This window comes from Diadema antillarum, unplaced genomic scaffold, assembly GCF_040938485.1.
Source record: "Diadema antillarum isolate AM-2024a unplaced genomic scaffold, OU_Dant_1.0 seq00000694_RagTag, whole genome shotgun sequence".
Taxonomy (NCBI): Eukaryota; Metazoa; Echinodermata; class Echinoidea; order Diadematoida; family Diadematidae; genus Diadema; species Diadema antillarum.
This window is the reverse complement of record NW_027271599.1, coordinates 7,955-32,815: the sequence shown is the minus strand read 5'-3', so window position 1 is coordinate 32,815 and position 24,861 is coordinate 7,955. Positions and strand designations below refer to the sequence as shown.

Sequence of the window (24,861 nt, the reverse complement as noted above, 5' to 3'; positions counted from 1 at the left end):
GATCTGCACACTATGCAAAGTTAGGCAATCATATAAAGTGACATGTGAGCTTGCAGTGCATAACTATACTAGAGCTTTGATATGCATAGTTACTTCAATGAAACTTTGACTAGTGTACTTGCAATGAAACTTTGACTAGTGTACTTGCAATGAAGGAGAGAAACACTTTTTGTTTATCAGTTGACCAGCTGCTTATACATGTACAATAAAAAAAAAAATAATGGTAAATTGAAACCAATATACAGTATTGTTAAAATCAACGAAGATCTAGTTTGTCCATGTCACAATGGTACCAATAGCAAAAAAATTTAAAAGTCAAAGCTGATGTGTATTAACATCTAAGACTGCTTCATTCTTAATTCACACCATGCTCAAGGTAACTTGACAGATATATTGGAGAAAATTTGACATACAGTATGAAGTAAAAGCAGACAAAGAGAGTGGTGAAAGTTTCTTCCTAATCCAACATAAAGTCAGAAAGGTACCGTATGTTATACAAATGTATCAGAGTTTTACAGGTTTTTTAAAGAAAAAAACAAGAGCTTTGGTGAGGTGACAATAAATAATGCATACTGTATTAATTCTCTCACTGGCTTGTGCACAAAATACTATGAAAATCATATTTTGTTCCATACTGACCAGTGAAGTACATGTACATAATAATCCATTCCCAAACGAACAATAATATTGTAACAAAACAAGCCTTGGGGCAAAGGATAGAATTTTTAAACTCTGTTACAAAGTTCTTTTTTCGTCTTTCCTGTATATCATTGTGAGCCTTGTTACGCTACAGTATGACATCATCTCACCTACTTTGCGTAGATGATGTTACTATTTGTCACTGTTTCGTGAAAACAAACAAAACTAAAAGTTTGCATAACTCTCTGAAAATACGCTTGAATTTTTGATGACACAAATACCACTTTCTTTGTTTACATTTTCTTCATTCAGTAAAGCGATTGAGACAGTTGCACATAACAAGTACCTATTTACATGAGATAAAGGCTTGGCCTTATGAAATGTAAACATATAAATACACCTGTACCACTGACATTAAAAACAGTTTAAGCAGACTTCCTTTCAGGACAAATTTGCCAGCAAATGTGACTGCTTCAAATTCTATGTTTTATGATACTATTAATAATTACATGACAAATTTGCAGTACTGAATACAAACTTAATTACCTGTAGACATTCCATGGCATGACTGGCTTAAAATACATCACAAAAGTAGCAAAGGCAAAACTTTTTTGGTCAAAAAGGAAAAAAGAAAATACAACATAACACTTCATGATAGAAATGCAAGACTACTGCAATTAAAGTCATGACATACATTATGTACATGTGTACATATTGATACACTTCACGATGGGAAAGGGCAATGATCACAGACTTGATATTGATACCAGTACCAGTACCATTAAACTGAACTTCTTGTCACTAACATATGAGTTAATAACTTCGTGCAAGGTTTTTGCTTCTCAATACATATCAACTGGGTGGGTTAAATGGCATGCAAAATGGGCAAATAATGAAACCTTGTGAGAGAAAGGTGGTATCACATAAAACAAAGTTACATCGATTAGTAATGTCATTATGATGTAAACATACATATCTGAAAGATGTATTTTGATTTTGGACATACTGGTGCAAACATATTTCATAAAATGAATTTCAAACTTTGACTGACAGCAAGGAAAAATATGGAAACTTAGCAATGTAGGCTGAATCTGATGTGGAAAAAGATCAGCTATAAACTTCCAAGATAGAACCGATTCTAACTCTGCAAAGTGGACAGATTCTTTGCTGTCTCGCATGACTGCTGACAATGGTCTCTGCACAGTTCCGACAGGCACAGAGATGTCGGCAGGGGAGGAACAGGGTGTCCTTAGCGGTATCCTGGCAGACGACGCACAGTTGTCGATCCTGCTCCTCGTTCAATCTGTGCTTGAGGTCGCTCATCAGGCGTTCGATGGAATCCCCTTTCTCCATATCGCCTACCGGGCTGGATGCTCGCCGACGGAGAGAGTAACCCCTGCGCCCGTTCCTGCTAGGTCCAGGTCCATCACCGTCCCCACCCTCGGCACCTCGAACGTTATTTGGGACATTCTCATTGATGCCAGGATAGCCCTCCTCACCAGCCTGCCTTGCCTCTCCTGCTTGTTGCCGCTGGTTCTGGGCATCCTGATCGGGACCTCGCAATTCTTCCCCTGGGTTGGCAGTTTGCTGCGAGCCAGACTGCACTAGGTTTGTGACCAGCCGGGCCAGATCTCGGATGGAATTCTGGATGTTCCTCTCGTGTTGGACGTTGAGGTAGACTGTGACTAACGCCAGGAAGGTGAAACACAGTCCCAGTGCAATCAAAGCATACCAATTCTTGAACACAAACTCCTCCATGACAGAATATGTTGACAGTATGTCATCACAGACAAGGTTAACATTCTGCACAAATCCTCTAAATAGCCTCAAGGGGAATGTCACAATCTGATCCACAGTGTCCAGAATGTCATACCAAGCTCTGGTAACATGTTCACTAATCAAGTGTATTAAGAACAAAATCTCTTGAACTACATACTCTGAGAATTCAGCACACTGATAGAACAATTTCTTTCCTATCATTATTGGATAGTTGATACCAGCAATGGTATACTCAGTGGCTGTGTTAAGAAAATTCAGGAGATAATCTTCCAGGCTGGCTTTACTCCTGTACAGGGTCTCTGTAGTGTTCGTCAGCATGTCAACACTGAGAGAAATGACGTGATCGACAAGTGAATTCATGAATTTTCCAATCTGGGACATGCCCACCAATGCAGAGTCCACTGCGTGTGACCAGAAATTTGTGATGGATGTGAGAATGGCACAACCAAATGCAATGGAAGATTCATAGACAGTCAGCAAGCACAGCATCGTACTGGTTACACATGCTTCAACTGCACTGCATGCCGCACTCCAGGTGATATTTGCCAAGTAACGGCTGAGACTAACAGTTCTTGAGGGCAACTGCCCAAGAAACCAGACCGCTTCTATTGTGAGGTGGCCTGCAGCCACCATGCCATCGGTCATCAAGCTCCATAACTGGATGCACCCTCTGAACACTGCAGTTACAAGTCTGTAGTTGAACTCAAAGATGTAGACAACACCACAGATGAGGCGCGTGCACAGCCAGAGCACAGCATCGATATACGACAGGAGAACCGTGAAAGAATTGGCCATCATGTATGCAATCTAAGGACTTTGTTGTCTCAGCTCTCAGGCAGTCTTGAGCATTTCCATCTGTTGAAAAAAAAAAACATGAGAAAATCGGTAAGCTGCAGGTACATCACTCGAACCAGCTGAAAATCAATATGGAATATGTGTGAAGGCAGGCCTTCTACATTAATCAAAAAGAGAAACTGATGTGTTACCCAAAAATAATGCTTTTATATACAAATCATAATTACTTTTACAGCAAATTCAGATATCAAGTGGTGATTGATTATTTTGTCAACATCATGACGCAGTTACCCCACATGCGCACTTGTAAGTCAACTACGCATTGACCAGCTGTCGATGGATACGTTCACAGCCCAATGCAAAACTACTGTAAAACGAGGAATTTTCGCGTGCATTTTAATTTCGCGAATTTTCGCGTGCATTTTAATTTCGCGAGCGCCAAAATTCGCGAAATTAAAATGCACGCGAAAGCTTTTGTCTACACTACATACATTGAATGCCAGTAGCAATTCGCAAAAATTTCATGCCACGAAAAAGGCTGTCGGCCCCAATTCGCGAAAATTTCATGCCGCGAATATATCATGTTTTACAGTATACACAGCCCTCAACTCGCTGAAAAGGTTCATCTGATTGGAAAATCAACTGGATGAGCGTTCGTTTTATCACAATCAATGGAAATTACCTTTACTTGATAAGACTTTCGCCTGCTGGCTCTGCAGGCTTCTTCAGATCGAGCGTTGTGAGAAGGACTTCCCACGAGCCGACGTAGCTGGCGCACGCCGATCTGAGAGACAATACTCACTTTCCTCAATATACGATCCCGTTCTCTCAGATCGGCGTGCGCCAGCTACACGTACGTCAGCTCGTGGGAAGTCCTTCTCACAACGCTCAATCTGAAGAAGCCTGCAGAGCCAGCAGGCGAAAGTCTGATCAAGTAAAGGTAATTTCCATTGATTGTGATAAAATGAACACAAGGTACACAAGTGTCCGTACAAGTCAATGTGAATGTGTTTCCTCAGCTCAGATCTAGTCAAGATCGACCAAGAAGGAGTTGACTGTATTTCACTGAAAAGAGTAGACTAGAGTAAAACACCCCGTTTGCGGCAGGCTTTGTACAGGGTGCCCATTTGAAATTTCATCAATGAATAAAACAGCCCCTGCCGCAAATAGGTAAAGCCTAATCAGGTGTCACTTCCCATAACAGTAACACTTGTGAGTAACTCCTGAGTCCTGCTTGTGTTCTAAAGTGGGACAAAGCACACACGATGTTCATTAGCTGTTTTATTGATGAATGAAAGTGCCCCTGCCAGAAATAGGCACCCTGCCACAAACTGGGTTGATTACTCTATTAGATTTACATCATCTAGATCTCCCTCTAGTCAAGCAAAAATTAGTGGTGTTGTTTTTCATTTTTTATATTCTGGTAGTGGTGATGTGTACTGATAGACCTACACTACAGACGAGTAACCTACTGATTTAAAATGATAGACTAAGGAAAGAATGACAAATTACACTTCCAGTACTGCTGAAGGCTTACAAAGAGTGCAGAAAGCAGCTGCTCGCTTTGTCACCTGCGACTACAAAATATCCACCTCAGCTTCAGGGCTTATCTCCAATCTGGGAAGGGATCAACTGCACATAGGCCTACGTCGTCTCCATGCACAGAGCACCATGTTCATAGATCATCAGCTGGTCAACATCCATCTTCCTCATTTCATAACCCAAGCTCCATACATCAGCAGAAGAGATCATACTCAAGCTCACCGTCCCCAAGCAACAATCTACAAATTATCTTTTTATCCCCGAACCACTCACATCTGGAACCAGTTGCCAACCATGGCAGCTTACTGCCTCAACAGTAACCCCGGCATGGGGCACTGTTAACCAATAGTATGGTAAAGGGTACCACCTATTTGGTAGGGTACCTTGACATCGACACCCTGCGTATCATGGCTGTTTGCGTATAGAACGAAAAGGTACGCATGGGATTAAGTGCCAATAGCTATGAAAACAATAGAAACGAAGAAACGAAAATCAAACTCATAAACAAACTAACAAGCCAAACTAAACACGTTTCAATTACACATCCACTCAGTAACGACGCATGACTGTGAAATTCACGTGTATTAGGGCCTACCTATGGAGGGAGGGGGTGCCAATCGTGAGATACCCTACACTGTAGCTTTTAAGCCACTGGCCACGCGAAGAATATGGATCGCATGCACTAAAATGGCGTTATTTTACAATGGAGATTCAGAATTCACAGGACGTTCACCATATTCAAAACTGCAGTATTTATGGCATATTTGAGGTAAAAATTAGGTGAATTTTTTTGAATACTTTTGGAATAAACAAGCTAAAATTTACAGATCTAGGGTGACGATAGGTGGTACCCTCAATCATACGTGTTGGGGCCGGTCGCTGGTGCGGTTATACCCCAACAGTACCGGGCAGTAGTGTTACGTGTAGCTGCCTTCCAGGAGGATAGGATGCCCTTCCTGTCATCAGAGCCAGAGAGCTCGAGGAGGGCTGAAACCTACTGGGTTCCATGTTGCTGTAAATCTTACAGAATTTTTAGTGTGCACAGTTATCACTATTTTTATTGTAAATATGCTATAGAGCAGGCCTTACTATAAAATGTTGACTGCACCATCACCTACTGTCACAGCAAATCCCAAACCACCATCCCACTAACATAGTTACATACTTATTACTGTTAGTGTTACAGACCAGTGTCTAGTCGTATGGTTGGGTGTTCATAATACCGCACACCTAACGTTTTGCTATCAATAGAAACGTGAAAAATCTCACAATTTGCCTGAAATTTTACTCACGTGTGGAGAAAATACTCCGGATTCACAAGCGCGCACTGAAAATGCGATCTGAGGTACGCGCTTTTAGATGGCGGCTTCGAACGCGTGGGGTGTCATTTTTTCCGCACTCAGTTGCCCTGCTCATTTCTACCGACCACCCTGACAATATGTATAAAGGGCACTTAAATGCGTTTTTACGACAGGCCGCTGTTTTTTTCTAGCCGTCATTTTTTCCCCAATAATATTTGAATATATCCTGAATCCTTTGATATTACTTTTGAAGGACTGTTTGATGAATTTGACTTGATTTTCAGTAGGAAACTTTTCATCGTAATTGAAATAAATTAGATGAGTCGGTTTGTTTTTTTCACATTCATTTCTCGTTTCTGCATCAACTCGTACGGTCGTAGCGGGCGACAAAATGTTTGTCATGTGTATGTGTAACGTGTGTGCACGATCGTACAAGCGGCGGTGACAATTTTGCGGTCAAAATCGTCAAATTTATTACGGAAGGATACTCTACATCTAACAACGAGTCAGCAAAGGTAGGCCTAGTTATATATAGTTACACGATAAATCTTATTCGATTTTGCTAAAGTTCGGTAATTTAGAGGGAATACTTATTTGTTTTCGCCACATTTTACTCGGTAGCGTAGCCCAGTGAAGAATCGAACACCGTTGCGCGTAGTCCCATGCGTACATTTTCTGTCTGTACGCGCAATGCCATTATAATGCGCGGTCGGTCGTTATGGACCCGGTTGGTGGGTTGAACACCTACCATACTACAGTAAAATTTAAAGGCAGCCGATCGCCATCCCTAATGGTACGTAAACTCCGAACGACCGAAGTTTGTGCGTGCAATTGCGCAATGGCAGACTCGGTGCTATATCCATAAACGTGTGGGACAATGCTACCACTGAGACAAGTGTGTGTGTGTGCGTGTGTGTGTACGCATCATACACGAACATTGTCACCGCGAGCTGCGGTGATTGGAGGAGAGAGGCCAGAAGACGCTGCGGCGTGTGTGTGTGTGTGTGTGTGTGTGTGCGTGTGTGTGTACGCATCGTACACAAATATTGTCACCGCGAGCTGCGGTGATTGGAGGAGAGAGGCCAGAAGACGCGTGGCTCTTTTGGCCTCTCTTCATGCGCATGCGCACTGAGAGTGTGCGTCCATTCGGAAGCTCTCGGGACAGCCATTTTGGGTTAGGAGATAAGCACAGGGAGCTCTCTTGTAGCCTACCGTATTTTCGCTGACCCATTGAGCCAGCGCTATTCTCATTCGGGGGTCACTACATTTGATACAGAATGGGGGAGGCAGCGTGTTGCGTTCGTCTCCGTGCCGCATAAACCACTCGCCACGACTGAGTGTCTTTAATTTACTACACTGTTGTAGCGCCCGCCCGGGGAGGGGGGCGTGTCTGAATAGACAAGAGAAGATAAGACACTGTGTCAAGCTTGGATGCGTGGTACAACAGAGTTAATTTATTCTATATCTCTACTTCAGCAACGAATAATCATATATCACAATGGAAAATGTATATTTACAGATGAATATTTTACATAACAAACACTATAAAATGTACTGATGAATGTCTCATCATAACCTGTAACTCTTCATGATACGAATGGTATCGATTATACCATAATAACGACAACAGTAACAATAACCACTCCTTATAACCCGAAACACTTCATACTTTAAAACACTATTAACATATCTAAAAATCCTTCGATATGTCAGTCTATCATTCCTTGGAATGAGCTTTTCATAATTCTTGAAACTAATTCAACCAAAACTCTCAGATTACCGTTGTAATCCTTTTGCCTTTAAAAACAAACATAACCACATTAATATTAGATTCACTAAATACGAATGTAAAGACTATAACATCTTAACTAATCAACCATTATATTCATGCCTTCAAAATAACCTTGTTATCTTACATGAGTAAACCTGATGTCTATAACATATACTATTTTACCATAACTGATGTCATGAAATAATATACTAAAACATATTCTCCTTTCAATCTTTGACTCTCTTTTTACTTATAGCAATTCAATGAATATAACTACAAGAATGTTAGCATAATCATCCCTATAATTTCTACTCAATGATTCACTATCTTTAATCTCTAAGACTGCAGGTCATTAGTGCGCACAAGACCCTTGAAATAATAATATTCCACCCTCAGTCATCTTCACTTGATCAACAAATAATCATTTGCTCTGCAAATGCATTTCTTCATAATATTTTTCTTGAAGCACTGATAACTTCACATAACATGGCCGAAGGTATATACCTTGCCATTACTCTTAACTCTCATAACTTTAAATGAAATCTATATCAACCTTGCCCTTCTGAGGCCAGACATACACTATTCACTAGCATTTATATATACAAGCACTACAGGGTGACAATAAACTAGACATACACAATGTAACCAACTACAGCACTACAGCGTTCCCACACTCTGGTAGGGGGCTTAATCCTAGAACTAAACAAATCATAGACTGCCCAAACTTCCTGCCCCAGCACTGTACACAGCATCTCTAACAGCTTCTTTTATTCAAGGCTTGGTAATACTCTACATCAAGCAGTCTCTTCTCTTTCAGGTGAGGAGAAGAGTGAGGAAATCTCCTCATAAAGCTCAAACTAAAACAAAGAGACTGGCTGACTGTTCAGCACCGTTTTCTCAATGAATAGAGTAGAGGGACAGAGTTAGGGAGAGAGAGAGAGAGAGAGAGAGAGAGAGAGACAAAGCAAAAGAGGGGAGAGAGAATTAAAGCAGGCAGTTACACTAGTCTATGTTCAGACCCTTTTTGCGGAAAATTCACCAAGCATTGAGTTCACCCTATGACACACTATATTTACATTTCTAATAATTTAAAGATGAAAAGGTAACATACGGTAACCCCAAATGCATCCTCAAAACTGTAAGTCACATCAATGTTATATCACCATACCTTTTGCACATATAGAAATACTCCAAGTGGGTCTAGATTGTGAGACTACTCTCTTACTCGGAGAAGTTCTCATAAAGTTTCTTACCAGCATTGTTTCTCACCCCTGAAGCTTTCTGGCCAGTTCTTTGTTCTAGTGTGAATCATGGGGTGCGCTGGCACTCTTTTCATTACACTCCTTCAATACTCTATGTACTACACTGTGCTGGGTGTGTTCATACTCAAGGAAGGTATATACAATTCTAGTGCTGCATGCATAACAGCATTGCTTCTGACCCAACGTGTATCAAACTATTTTGGATCACGCACCATATACATAGTACATTGCCGATATACCTTTTCAACTCATTCATCAACTCCATGTGTCTGACACCATACAATTATCTATCATGTCACACATACACAATTGATAAGTAACTAGCAAAGGTATATATTATAACACATTCAGTCTTATCATGGTTTTCTTGCCAGATGAATATTATGATAAATGATCCTGGTTAAGATGGAACGTTCTTGTTTCACCAGCATGTAGAAAACTTAGATGGAGAGTGACATGGAGTTTACATTCACTCAAGTTTCTTACTAAACATAAAATCATTGCATTCTGATCACAAAAGCATCTCATACAGTTATAGTTCTCATTATATTTCTCGAAACATGTTTGGTTCAATAATCATTCTGAGAGAATAACTATTAAAAGTATGAAAAAGGTATTTCTTACCTGAATAGACAAGAGAAGATAAGACACTGTGTCAAGCTTGGATGCGTGGTACAACAGAGTGAAGAACCAAGCCAACATCCAAGCTGGTTGGGCTTTTCTTATCTCTCTTCCGAGAAAGGGGCTGGGCCATTCTCCAAATGGGGAGGGGCAGCATCTCACTTTGAGGGACAAATAGCTTTTTACCTTCATGGTCAATTGCCATTAGGACACAGGGGGACAAACAATAGTAACAACAAAAAAATAGGGGGGGGGGCAATTCTGTGGGGCTCCACACCTTCCCCTCCAAAAACAAAATGTCCTCTGGACATTTTAAACTTTTTGATAATCATCTAAACAATTTGGGCATTAACGGAGAGATGCATGTGTGAACGTCATTGCTCTGATCAACATAGATTATCATCATTACCTATCTTTATAACATAATAGCATTACACTCTACAGCATCATGATAATTGCATCATTACTGAATAACTGATGCAATATGCTGGATATCAGTATCTTCATATTTAACTGTTCGAGAACGCTCTTCCCAAGAAAAATTTTCTTTAGCTGTGCTCCTCGACACTAACTTTCAGAGGATATCATGTAATTTTCTTCCTCACAGTGTGCCAAAATTATATAACCAAAGCACCATTAATTTGGTCTTTGGTGCATTTTGCTGTATTACCTCAAATTCAATATCATACCAATTTCAAACTATCATTTCTTTCATGCTGAATCTATCCCTTGAAATATGAATCTTAACAGTTTCTCCAGCGCTAAATGCAGTTTGATCACGCGTGTACTGGCATGGCAGGTCCTGACATCTCCCAGGGAAAGTGATGTGGCTGGAAGTCCTGCAGATCTCCGGGTCCCGATGGTGGCCAAGGGTAGGGTGATCTGTAGAACACCGGTAAGCCTTGCATCCACGGCTGGTGTTGGGGTGACGTCTGCTGCTGCTGATGTGGGGCAGGTGGTCGTGGCTGAGATGGCAGCGATGGTTGGAGAAGTACTTGCGTGGATGGTTGCGGTGGTGTTTGCAGTGACTGATGGATGGGGATTTGCGGAGGTGGGTATGGAGTGGGTGGAAACGGAGGCGGCGCTGAATGGTAGTGTTGAACCGGCGGCCGAAGTGGTGGGAAGAAGCTTGTACAGTTTGTAGGATATGGAGTATTTGACGTCACATTTTTCTCCTGGTTACCAGTCACCATGGCTACATTCTGATTTTCTGCGTCAGGATGTATGACCGGCTGACCTAGAGTATCGTAGGTGAAGGTTGTTGGTGTTCTCCTTCGTCTTGAACTCCTTCGTAGAACAGCCCCTTCACTTTTCGGGTCCGTGATATCTTGCACATCCGGTGATGCATCACCCTGACCTTGGTGTTGCGTCAGAGGAGCTCCCACATCAAGATCATTTTGGTCAGCCGAGTCAACTTCAACATCTTGGGTACCCAAATTCTCTTGTGACTGGCTGGAATTATCTTCCACGACTTCTACACCTTCTACCTCTGAGTCATCACTAGATTGGTTAGGCTCATCTGCCAGGTTGGGTGCCCTGTAGTGTCTTGCTGCCCAATAATAACTTTCTTCATCGGAGCTTGATGGGTCAGTCATTGGAGTAGGGAGCTGTTGCTGCTTACGCCTAACAGGGGGTCTCTGTCTGGGCTGACGAGCTTCATGCTGAACCTCTGGTGCTGCAGGTAGGGAGTCACATGGCATCAGATGATTCCTATGGAGGGTCCGTGTACGTCCCTTCCCACTCTCTGGTGCAACAATGTATACTGGGATGGCATCATTACTCTGTTTGATGACTTTGTAAATATCATCCTCCCAGTATGGCTGAAGCTTACCAGGTCCTCCTGGTGGTGCTAAGCTCCTAACCAGCACTCTGTCTCCCTTCCTTAGAACTGAACTGCAGGCTCTTTGGTCGTAGTATTTCTTCCTTCGGTCAGCTGCTTGGTCGATCTTGGAAGATGCCAAACGGTATGCTTGTTCCATCTGTTGACGCCACTTCTCTGCATACTCTTGGTGGCTCACAGCAGGCTTTCCATCTTCCGTTGTCTCTAAGCCGAAAGCGACATCAACCGGCAGTCGGGGCGATCTTCCGAATAGAAGGAAGAATGGCGAGTACCCTGTAGTAGCGTGCTTTGTGCAGTTGTACGCATGCACAACTTTTGGCAGGTGGTCCTTCCAACGAGAACGCTGTGCGGTAGTGAGGGTCCTCAGCATTCCCAACAGCGTCCGGTTGAAACGTTCCACCTGTCCATTTCCTTCAGGGTGGTACGGGGTTGTATGAGACCTGGCTATGCTGCTGTGCTGACAGAGCCTCTCGAACAGCCTGTTTTCAAATTCTCGTCCCTGGTCATGATGTATCCTCTGTGGATATCCAAACCTAAGGATAAAATCATTAAACAGGCAGTCTGCTGCTGTCTTGGCTGATTTATTTTTGGTAGCGTAGGCTTGAGCAAATCTTGTGTAGTGATCCATGATCACAAGAATGTACTCATGTCCACCTACGCTCTGTTCAAGATGGAGGAAGTCTAGTGATACTAGCTCGAACGGTTGGGTTGTTATGATTGGGGTCAGGGGTGCTGTTGTTCTGTGAGGTGGTTTCCGTTGTTTTAGACAGTGGCATACCGAGGTTGTGTAGCGCTCGATGTCCCTCTGCATGTGTGGCCAGTAGAACCGCTCCCTAGCAAGGCTGGTGACCCTTTCTGCACCCTGGTGACCCATTTCATCATGCAGCTGCTCTAGAACAAACTGATGAAACTTGGCTGGCAGCACCAGTTGCGTGTAGGTCCGGGTCTTCCTGTACAACAGGCCATCTTCCCCAATCTGGAGTTGATTCCACTCATGGAGTAGTGACTTCGAAGCCTGACTAAAGGTTGACCGTTCGGTTCGGGAGGGAAAGACGCCCATTTCCTTCTTCCTTTTTATCGGGGATATCACCTCGTCTTCCTCCTGGGCCCTCTTGATGTCTTCTTTAGTCCAATTTCTTGTCACATCAGCCACCCTCTCGCTATCCTCGACCAGTTTCACTGCATCAACACCAAGCGTAATGAAAGCTGCATTACAGTGAGCATTCTGTGAGCAAACGGCTGACTTGATAGCTAGGACGCATGGTTGGTTCACCTCCTCAGTGCAGTCTTGTCTGTACTGCTCCAGATTTGAGGGAATACGAGAGAGTGTGTCTGCAACTCGATTGGTCTTTCCAGGTAGGTAACGTATGGTAAATCTGAAGTCAGCTAACTCAGCTACCCACCTCTGTCCAGTTGCGTTCAGCTTGGCTGTTGACATGACATATGTGAGTGGGTTATTGTCGGTAAAGATGGTGAAGTGCTTGGCGTAAGACAAGTAGTCCCGGAAATGGTCTGTGACAGCCCATTTCAGCGCCAAGAACTCCAATTTACCACTGTGGAGATGATAGTTCTGCTCAGCTGGAGAGAGTGTCCTTGAGCCATACCCTATAACACGCTCCTTGCCACTCTGAATCTGAGTGAGAACCGCACCTAGGCCGTCTTGGGAAGCATCAGTGTATAGGCAGAAAGGCTCATTGAAGTCTGGATAGGCCATTATCTCAGGTGAGGACAGGGTGTTGATCAGTCCCTCCAGTACCTCCTGGTGACTTGCTTCCCACTTGATTGGTTGAGTAGAGGGAACGGTGTTTCCCTTCCTTCCTTGCTTGTGAGACTTTTTCTGTGGTGGTGTGTCTGGTGAACCCTTGAGCAGTTCGTAGAGTGGCTTGGCCCTCTGGGAGAAACTTGGAATGTACTTCCTGAAGTATCCGATGAGGCCGAGCACTTGACGAACATCTCCTACAGTCCTTGGGACTTTCTCTACCAGGGCCTGTAGGGCATCTGTATCCTTTGTGTCAGGGGCGTGTCCTTCAGCAGATACAATCCTACCCAGGTACTTGACTTTCCGCTGGAATAGGGTGCATTTGCTGGGCTTCAATTTGATGCCATGTTGTTGCACTCTTCTCAGGACTTGGCGGATGTGATCGACATGCTCTTCAAAGGTGCGGCTATACACCAGGATGTCATCCAGATAGACTACACAGCATTCATGCGCTAATCCCTCGAGGCATCTCTCCATGTAGCGCTGGTACACTGCGGGGGCATTTTTCAGGCCAAAGGGTATCCTTTTCCATTCATAAAGACCCCAGGGTGTTACGAATGCGGTGACATGCTGGCTATCCGGATGAACAAAACCCTGGTGGTATGCCTTTCCTTGGTCCAAGGCCGAGAACCACTCACTCCCACCAAGGCCATCCAAGACATCCTGTATCCTCGGGATCGGTTGGCGATCGTCGATGGTTTTCTTGTTCAGGCCTCTGTAATCAATACAGAGGCGCAGGCTACCATCCTTCTTGCGGACACAGATGATGGGAGACGCATATGACGATGATGACCTGGTGATCCATCCCCTCTCGATCAAGTCCCGAAGGTACTCCTTCACCTCAGCGTAGAGTGGTCTTGGAATGGAAACATATGTCCTGTTCACCGGGGTGTCATCCCTCAATGGGATCTTCATTTGGAGGTCCTCCACAAGTCCTGCATCTTTGTCATCCTTAGCGAAGGCTCCTCTTTCTTCCCGTAACATCTGAAGGACATATTTCTTTTGGGCAGGGGAAAGCTCAGACAGGTCCATAGAGTTGAACAGGTCATCATTTGGGTCTGTTGATGCTTGCTCTTTCGGGTCTGTCATCTCTTGGTTGGGTCGGACATCAGTGGAGAGGGACTGGACTTGGTGCAGTCTGCCTAGAACTGTTCGTGCTCCAAGTGTTATCTTGTGCTTTGTGGGATTGTTGATCGGAAGGATGACTCTGCTACACTTCCCCTTCTTTATTCTTAGGAGGCAGTCTTCAACTTCCAATCCATCCATTCTCTCACTGTCCGATGCCTGGAACAAAACATCTAAGGGCTTGTCAGGGACTTGAACATGTACTTGGCAGACCACACCTACCGTTTCCTTTGGAGGGACAACTATGCTTCTTTTCCCATTCCTGACGAACGCTATCCCATCATCGTCACTGTCATTGAGTAGGGAGAGGAGACCTTGGGCAGAACGTCGCTCCATTCCAAGGGAAGCACACAGTGCAGACACCTTTAATCCTTGTGTGTCTGCTGCATTTGCCCTCGTAACCTCTTCAATCACATTGAATCCGATGATGGGTGTCTCGATGGGGTCTGGAGTAACAAGTGTGGGCACCTCGATGATGTCCTCTCTTGAGTCAATGAGGCTGAAGTGCATCTTTATCCAACCTGTGAATGGAATTTCCACACCATTGGCTGCTTTCAGGTTGAGTCCTTGGTCCAGCAGATCACTCACCGGATGAAGCTTCAGGTGGGGTAGGTTGTCGTTCCTCCATCTTTCTGAAATAATCGTCACCTGGGCGCCAGTATCCCAAAGAGCTTCAGTTTCTCTGCCACTTAGGAAACATCTGATTGTACATCTTTGCCCCACTAGCTTTGAAACTTTGGCTGCACGTGATTTTGGTACTGGACGTTGTTGAAACTTACTATTTATTGAGGCGGTGGTAGCTGTTGGCTGGGGCTGTTGCTGGGGAACCCGTTGCCCCTTCCGGATGCCCCGTTGGCGTTTCCCGGCTGTCCCTGGCGATACCGGCATCCACGCTGGAAGTGCTCACTGCTCCCACAGCGAAAACAGTGTTGGCATTGGTCTCCACAGCCCTGTGCTCTGCAGCTCTGGCATCCCCATTCCCTTCGCTGGTGCCTCTGCTGCATCTGGGGTGGTGGAGTCTGAAGCTGCTGTGATGGTCTTGCTGGTGTGATCGCAGCAATCTCTGTTCTGATGAGTTGCTGCAGAGTCTCTTTTAGGCTGTCAATGTTGAAGGTGGTTGTAGGTTGGGTGGGTGGGTCTTTGGGCTTTTTGGCGGCGACTTGGGAGGTGGAGACTTCACTGACCTTGGCCCTCCTGGCTGTGCTCTGCTTCTCCTGCCTCTCCATTTCATTGTTTGCGGCAATGTTCAGTCGCTCCAAAAGGACTTCGTCGCTGGTGTTGACATTTTGAAGTAGAGGTTTCAGGTCACTCTTGATGGCGTCACAAGTGATTCCTGTTAGAAGAGAGTGTAGAAACATACCTTGTACCAATGTCCCGTCATATCGGAAGGTGGCGTCTGCTTCTTTTGATGCAAACAAAATCTTTTGTCGCAGTGCCAGCATCCTCAGGAGAAATTCTTGGGGCGTCTCCTTCTGGCCTTGGACCGCCCTTGTTAAGTCGTGATACAGTTCTGTTGCCTCTTTTTCTCTGTAGTGGCTGCGAAGCAGTCGCCTTAGAACTGGTAGATCAAGATCTGGTTTGGACTCCAGGTAGGCACGGAGCGGTAAACCAGGAACCATGGATCCTATGATTGCATCCACAATCTCTTCTTCCTTATACCCTCGAGTCAGTCCACGGTCTATTTGGTGGACGAGACTGGAAAAGGACAGTTTATCCTTCTGTCCAGTCTCACCTATCTGCCCTTTTATCTTAAACTCTCGTCGGAACTGGTCATGGATCACTGATGCTTTCTTGGTCGGGATGGGGAGCTCCACCTCAGGTAGGGTCTTGACCTTTTCCTCCTCAGGCGAGGCCTTGACTGTCTCCATCTCAGGCGGTGTTTGAGCTTTCCCTCCAGTCATCTTCCTAATGCTCGTCTCGATGCTCTGGAGCAACTCCATCCCACCATCCGTCCTCCCCTCCACCTCATCACTGCAAAGAAAAGAAGTGACCACACGCAACACACCCAATTTTCCTTTCTTAGCAACTACTGTTACCTTCTCTTCTGGGATGCCGCACACGGTTGCAACTTGCTTCAGCTGCTCTTCTGTCAGTGTAGGCAGAGTGGCGAGGATTTCTGTCGAGAGTTCATCCATCCTGGGTCCAGATTCGTGTAGTTAAGGACGACAAATCAGCATCTCGAGCTCCTTCTCTGAGTTTGCCGTCCTGGCAGGGTCGCCAGATTTGTAGCGCCCGCCCGGGGAGGGGGGCGTGTCTGAATAGACAAGAGAAGATAAGACACTGTGTCAAGCTTGGATGCGTGGTACAACAGAGTTAATTTATTCTATATCTCTACTTCAGCAACGAATAATCATATATCACAATGGAAAATGTATATTTACAGATGAATATTTTACATAACAAACACTATAAAATGTACTGATGAATGTCTCATCATAACCTGTAACTCTTCATGATACGAATGGTATCGATTATACCATAATAACGACAACAGTAACAATAACCACTCCTTATAACCCGAAACACTTCATACTTTAAAACACTATTAACATATCTAAAAATCCTTCGATATGTCAGTCTATCATTCCTTGGAATGAGCTTTTCATAATTCTTGAAACTAATTCAACCAAAACTCTCAGATTACCGTTGTAATCCTTTTGCCTTTAAAAACAAACATAACCACATTAATATTAGATTCACTAAATACGAATGTAAAGACTATAACATCTTAACTAATCAACCATTATATTCATGCCTTCAAAATAACCTTGTTATCTTACATGAGTAAACCTGATGTCTATAACATATACTATTTTACCATAACTGATGTCATGAAATAATATACTAAAACATATTCTCCTTTCAATCTTTGACTCTCTTTTTACTTATAGCAATTCAATGAATATAACTACAAGAATGTTAGCATAATCATCCCTATAATTTCTACTCAATGATTCACTATCTTTAATCTCTAAGACTGCAGGTCATTAGTGCGCACAAGACCCTTGAAATAATAATATTCCACCCTCAGTCATCTTCACTTGATCAACAAATAATCATTTGCTCTGCAAATGCATTTCTTCATAATATTTTTCTTGAAGCACTGATAACTTCACATAACATGGCCGAAGGTATATACCTTGCCATTACTCTTAACTCTCATAACTTTAAATGAAATCTATATCAACCTTGCCCTTCTGAGGCCAGACATACACTATTCACTAGCATTTATATATACAAGCACTACAGGGTGACAATAAACTAGACATACACAATGTAACCAACTACAGCACTACAGCGTTCCCACACTCTGGTAGGGGGCTTAATCCTAGAACTAAACAAATCATAGACTGCCCAAACTTCCTGCCCCAGCACTGTACACAGCATCTCTAACAGCTTCTTTTATTCAAGGCTTGGTAATACTCTACATCAAGCAGTCTCTTCTCTTTCAGGTGAGGAGAAGAGTGAGGAAATCTCCTCATAAAGCTCAAACTAAAACAAAGAGACTGGCTGACTGTTCAGCACCGTTTTCTCAATGAATAGAGTAGAGGGACAGAGTTAGGGAGAGAGAGAGAGAGAGAGAGAGAGACAAAGCAAAAGAGGGGAGAGAGAATTAAAGCAGGCAGTTACACTAGTCTATGTTCAGACCCTTTTTGCGGAAAATTCACCAAGCATTGAGTTCACCCTATGACACACTATATTTACATTTCTAATAATTTAAAGATGAAAAGGTAACATACGGTAACCCCAAATGCATCCTCAAAACTGTAAGTCACATCAATGTTATATCACCATACCTTTTGCACATATAGAAATACTCCAAGTGGGTCTAGATTGTGAGACTACTCTCTTACTCGGAGAAGTTCTCATAAAGTTTCTTACCAGCATTGTTTCTCACCCCTGAAGCTTTCTGGCCAGTTCTTTGTTCTAGTGTGAATCATGGGGTGCGCTGGCACTCTTTTCATTACACTCCTTCAATACTCTATGTACTACACTGTGCTGGGTGTGTTCATACTCAAGGAAGGCATATACAATTCTAGTGCTGCATGCGTACAGCACTGCTTCTGACCCAACGTGTGTCAAACTATTTTGGATCACACACTATATACATAGTACATTGCCGATATACATTCTCAACTCATTCATCAACTCACATGTGTCTAGCTGACATCATACAATTATCTATCATGTCACACATACACAATTAATAAATAAATAGCAAAGGTATATATTATAACACATTCAGTCTTATCATAGTTTTCTTGCCAGGTGAATATTATGATAAATGATCCTGGTTAAGATGGAACGTTCTTGTTTCACCAGCATGTAGAAAACTTAGATGGAGAGTGACATGGAGTTTACATTCACTCAAGTTCCTTACAGAACATAAAATCATTGCATTTCTGTTCACAAAAGCATCTCATTCAGTTATAACTCTCATTATAACTCTCCAAACATGTGAGGTTCAATGCTCATTCTGAGAGAATAACTATTAAAAGTATGAAAAAGGTATTTCTTACCTGAATAGACAAGAGAAGATAAGACACTGTGTCAAGCTTGGATGCGTGGTACAACAGAGTGAAGAACCAAGCCAACATCCAAGCTGGTTGGGCTTTTCTTATCTCTCTTCCGAGAAAGGGGCTGGGCCATTCTCCAAATGGGGAGGGGCAGCATCTCACTTTGAGGGACAAATAGCTTTTTACCTTCATGGTCAATTGCCATTAGGACACAGGGGGACAAACAATAGTAACAACAAAAAAATAGGGGGGGGGGGCAATTCTGTGGGGCTCCACACCGTCACTAGCACTGCAAGCTCACAGCCCCAGTTTAGTTCGGAAAGAGCTGCTTCAGGGATTATCTCATCAAGTGTCAAGGTCTATGCTCTAATTTTATACTCTAAAGTGCAGTGTTTTCTTGCCAGTTGTACTTTGTAGATTCTGCCTTCTACAACCTAGTAAATATTTAGGAATAATAGTCAGTCCCATTTCCCCTTCCCGTTCAATATAAAAAGGCACAACATCACGACATGAATAAAAACACCTTTTATCTGGAGACATGGTTCGCCATATCAAAGCCATAGTACGTAGGGCCTAATGTTAGATCTACCCCAATGATATATTAATATTATTATTAAATTAAAACATGGTTTTGAACTTTTGTATTTATGGGCATGTCAGAACATGAAGCCAGGTTCCAAACCAACTCACTCTGCACTGACCATAACCCCGTCGCGGGGCGCTGTAACACAGTAACAGCGCCCCGAAGCAACCCATGCAATTTTAGGAAGCACTCAAATGCACTGCAACACGTAAACAACTCACCGCTCAAAAGGACACTTGGATTCGCAACGAAAAGCCACATGATATAAAACCATTATTGTTGAACAATAGAAACGACTATGTATTTCTCACCATTACCTCCGAAAACAAGATAAATAGTCATCTTTGAGACCGTCTAGTCGAGATACTGTCCGTTCGCCGTTTTGAACGTATCACGCAAATATACTGATCTGCGCATGCGCAAATGAATATTCATATTTTACGTCATCTGCCATATGTACAATGTTGCTCGTATTTGGTTCTCGGTCTCATTTAATAAAGGACACTTGTTCGTACCAATACGATAGGTATCACGGAGTTCAAAGATGCTCTAAGTGAAGTAGAGGAGGATGCAAAAAGAATTAAGTTCAAAGTGGAGCAAATAGAAATTATCAAGAACGCAGTGAAACAGAATGACACCTTCCTAATGTTGCCAACTGAGTTTGGCAAGAGTGCTTGCTTTGGTTTCATCACCAAATCTTGGAAGTTGGATAAAGCAGGGCTGCACACTAACCCATTTTTTTTTTTTTTTCTGCCGGTCCAACCTGTCTCTGTCGGATCAGTAAATATCCATTTTTCCTCCCCATTTTTGTACTGGTCGGAACAGAAAATTTACTGGTCAACAACAACCTGAAAAAGCATTAACTGGCTTGCAAATTTATTTTCATGTTTTTGTCGACAATAATATTACCTCCCCCCCCCCAAAAAAAAAAATACATTTTGCAAATAAACATTTTGTAAACTCAAGTGCCTTGTTTACGGATCATTTTCTTGAGAAGGAACAAAAAGGAATCATTTGTGAATTGATTTGTTGATACGAAAAGGAAGTAAAAAAAAAAAGAAAAAAAGAAGGGACTGAAATGCGGTTTTTAACTTTCCTCCGAAAATTTCTTCCCGTATCTTGGCGTTCTTGAAAGTACACTGCAGGGTCGAATTTGTAATGCTTTGTACTCCTATCTCTTCTTCGTGTATAGAACCATTTTAAAAGAATTGAATGTTTGTGAATCAAAGTGTTAAATGATTATGAACAAAATCAGATTGTATCAAATGCGTTTGTGACTTTTTGTCAACATCGGCGCACGTAGAGTAACACGCGTTACTTAAGTTCTGCGCTTTTCACATTTTTGGTGCTCAGCTGGATTGTAATGATTATATGAATTATTTTTGCTGTATAGTATTTTCTGATGCACGTGCCAGAAGGGGTTCTTTATTTTTCTCCCGACAATCTTTTCGCATTTGTGCATGCGCTCTTGAAAGGTATATGCGGCAGCATACGGCATCAGGGTCAATTCACGATTCTTTTTGCGCTTATTTCTAACTCAAATATCAGCGGGATTGTGACGATTTCATGAACTTTACTTCGGATCACTGTTCGGATGTAATCTGTTGTGATGAACACACCAGAATTGTTGACAATGTACCCTTTATTTTGCTCCGGTAATCTTTTCGCATTTCGTAAATGCGTCCTCTCGGATTAGAAGAAATGATACGGCCGAATTCATGATTCTTTTTGCACCTCTTGTTCTCCTCAAACTTCAACGGGATTGTGATGATTTCATGAATCATTTCGGCTGTAATTTTTATAATGCACGCGCCAAAAGAGGTTTAAAATGTGTCTTATTTTTCTCCCGAATTTGTGCATGCGGTATGCGTTTTTGAAAGATACACAGCATGCAGGGCCAAATTCACGATCCTTTTTGCGCCTATTGTTTCCTCAAATTTCAACGGGATTGCCATGATTTCATGGATTATTATTCGGCTATAATCTTAATGATTCACGTGCCAAGAGGGGTTGAAAATGTGTTCTTTATTTTTCCCCGATAAAATCTTCGAATTTCGTAAATGCGTTCTTGAAAGATCATAACACGGCCGAATTCATGATCCTGTTTGCGCCTATCAATTTAATATCAGCGGGATTGTGACGATTTCATGAATTCCTACGGCTGTAATCTTTTACTTTGCACACACCAAAAGGGGTTGAAAATGTGTCCTTTTATACTTTTTACCGATATTCTCTCCAACATTTCGTAAATGCGCGTCCTCTCGGATTAGAAGGTATTCACGGCCGAATTTATGATTCGTTTTGCGCCTATATTGTCTCCTCAAACTTTAACGGCATCGCGGTGATTTTATGAATTATTTCGGCTCTAATCTTTTGTGATGCACACACCAGAAGGGTTGAAAAAACATTCTTTATTTTTCTCCCGAAAATCTCTTCGGAATTATTCATGCGTTTTTTGAAAGACAGTATTCAGGGCCGAATTCGATATCCTTCTTGCGCCTATCGTTTCCTCAAATTTCAACGGGATTGCCATGATTTGATATTCGGCTGTAATCTTTATGATGCACCACCCGAAGGGGTTGAAAATGTGTCTTTTATTTTTCCCCCAATAATCTCTTCGCACTATTCGAATATCACGATTTTTTTTGCGCCTATTTCTATACCTCAGATATCAGCAGGATTGCGATGATTTCGTGAATTCTTTCGGCTGTAATCTGTTGTGATGCACGCACAAGAAGGATTGAAAGTACATAGTTTTTTTTCCCGATAATTTCTTCGCATTTGTGCATGCGTTTTTGATAACCAACATGGCATGCAGGACCGAATTCAAGATCCTTTTCGCGCCTACTGTTTCCGCAAATTTCAACGGGACTGCGATGATTTTATGATTTTTTTTTTCTCGTCACATTTTGTGCATGCGTTCTTGAAAGGTAAACAACAGGACAAATTTCGTTATCCCTTTTGTGCCTATCTTCATTATGAGACCATTCTGAAGGAATGAAATGAAAACAAACGCAATCAGATCTTTATACTGCTGTAATTTTTTCAATTTTTCTAAAAATCTGCACAAGTAAACTCGTTCTATCATGTCATCTGCCACGCTGCTGCAAAGCCGGGATCGGATCATGGGTTAAAAAAAGGCATGAGTGAAATGACCACAGAAATGCGTGCGCCTCTACGAATACATACACCTTGTCTGATGGCATGACCGCCGATCGCAAGCAAACGAACGATGTAAACGTGTTGGGGAATACCGGCATGCATTTCAGCAGTATTGTACATACACGTATGTATAAGGCTTAAAAGGGTATTGATCAAGCAAGACAACATTAAAAAAAAAAGCCATGGGGAGCAATGGAATACAATCCCAATGACCATGTGGATGGATCTGAAAGGGTTAATTTCTAGTTTTTCATTAACCAATCCATTATGCCTTTAAGATGAAAGCCAATCTAAAATTTTATCAATTTCACGACAATGATAAAAAAAAATCCAGCAGAACAGTGCAAGAATGATAAAAATCGGATAAAAAATAAGGAAGTTATGACATTTGAAATTTCAAAAATTTTCAGAAGACACTTCTTGTCCCATTGCTATGAATGAATGAATGAATGAATGAATGAAAATGAATGAATACTCAAGAGTCAATTTTATTTATCTGTATGTCACAGTACATAGAAATTTAGCTTCCAATTCTTCCAACTTGTTACACACAATAATTATGAAACACACACGCACGCGGACAAACACACACACATACACACAATCAAACAGAAAGTGACAAGCCTGACAGAAAAAGAAAGACAGGAAGGATCTCCTCTCATGCGATAGAAGTCTTTGGGGGGGGGGGGGAGGTCTCTCAATAAATAATCAAACAATTCTCAACTATTGGAAATAAACAAAACATGTATGTAACAGAAGTGTATTCAATTCAAATCACAGTAGAAAATGAACATGAAGCAAAAATGAATATGAGTCCCCAAGAAGAAGAGCTTGTGAGTGGAGCCCATTGTGAATGTACAACATTTAATAAAACCATAATGTACAGTGTGAAAGGAAACTTGATCTACATAGATGAGACATCTGGGGCATTTCCTCTGCAGACTGGGGAAAAAAATAAAAAACAAAACAAAACATACCCTCTATCATAAAAATCACCTATTATTTTCTTAATCCTTCACATCTCCAGATGTTCATTATGTGTGCACTTCCTTTATTGCAAATAAATAATGAACCACACATTCGAAATGCGCTTTAAAAACGAAATAAATAAGTGCCGGTAGGCCCGATAGTAAATCATCGCCCAGCATGCATTCTATTTGTTACGTCTCATGAATATTCATTTCAGTCCTCAGCGAGCCGTCCGGTTTTTTTCCACACGCATACATTGCGTATTACAGTATGTGCTACGTTTTATCCACATCAGCGCATGCGCTGTGTAAGTCATACTACAATACGAAATGCGGTAGGACTATAAAAACCTCGGATAAACTCTTTCACAGGGCTCTCAAAACAGATCATATTGTAAATCGACTTCGCCTGCCGTGATTGTAAGTATCTTATCTAAGAGTAAGGCCACTAATTTCGGTATAAAACCCTCTATTTTGGTCTCTGGTCACGTAAATGCTTAGCCATATCAGGTGCTTCCGTGACAGGATAGGTTTGCTGTGCGACCCCTTTACGGTACGTATTTGTCCGTATGGGGTCGCTGCTGCGGTTACACTGACCACTGCCTGCCATGGCCATCATGGCATTCGTAGTCTAAATTCATCAAAAGGTCTAGAGATCCAATAATCGAATAGTAAATACTTACAAATGTTATATACCGTAGTGTGTTCAGCATGGAAGGCAGATCATCTATTAGACGCTTTGAATTTGCTGGTAAAGAGTGAGGATCCACTGACGCACATAAGCTTAAGCTAGCACTGAGCTGTAGCAGTTGCCTCTCTCGTGTAGCTAGCTAGCTCGCTTTAGCTCCGATTTACAGCTCAACAGGTCAGACAAGGCGAAGGATCGGGTGATCGCTGGGGAAGTGGTTTGTCCAGGGCCGCTGTAACATACGTACCATCATACCCGTCATCATGAATACTAGTGGTTCGGAATTCAGCGGCTTAGTTTTATAGCCAAAGATTTATAGCGCGTTCGACAGAGCGTGCGCGTGCGATATAAACGTACTAACTGCATGATACGTACGCTCAAACCGTCTATAATCAATGTGCGTGCGTGACTGTCTGATGCAATGATAAATTCGTACAGTAGCCCTGCGTTCAGACGATCCCCCGCTGCGAGGGGAATGTCCCGTTTGCCAGGACATCCCCCGGCAATCC

General features: G+C 42.5%; 1 protein-coding gene across 1 annotated transcript; it reads right to left on the bottom strand.

Moving 5' to 3' along the window:
* Positions 1 to 1,351: 1,351 nt before the first annotated feature.
* Positions 1,352 to 3,213, bottom strand: LOC139737520 (uncharacterized). The gene has a single exon (XM_071648189.1). The coding sequence runs from the start codon at positions 3,211 to 3,213 to the stop codon at positions 1,747 to 1,749; it is 1,467 nt and encodes a 488-aa protein (XP_071504290.1). The 3' UTR covers positions 1,352 to 1,746.
* Between the last annotated feature and the right edge of the window lie 21,648 nt (positions 3,214 to 24,861).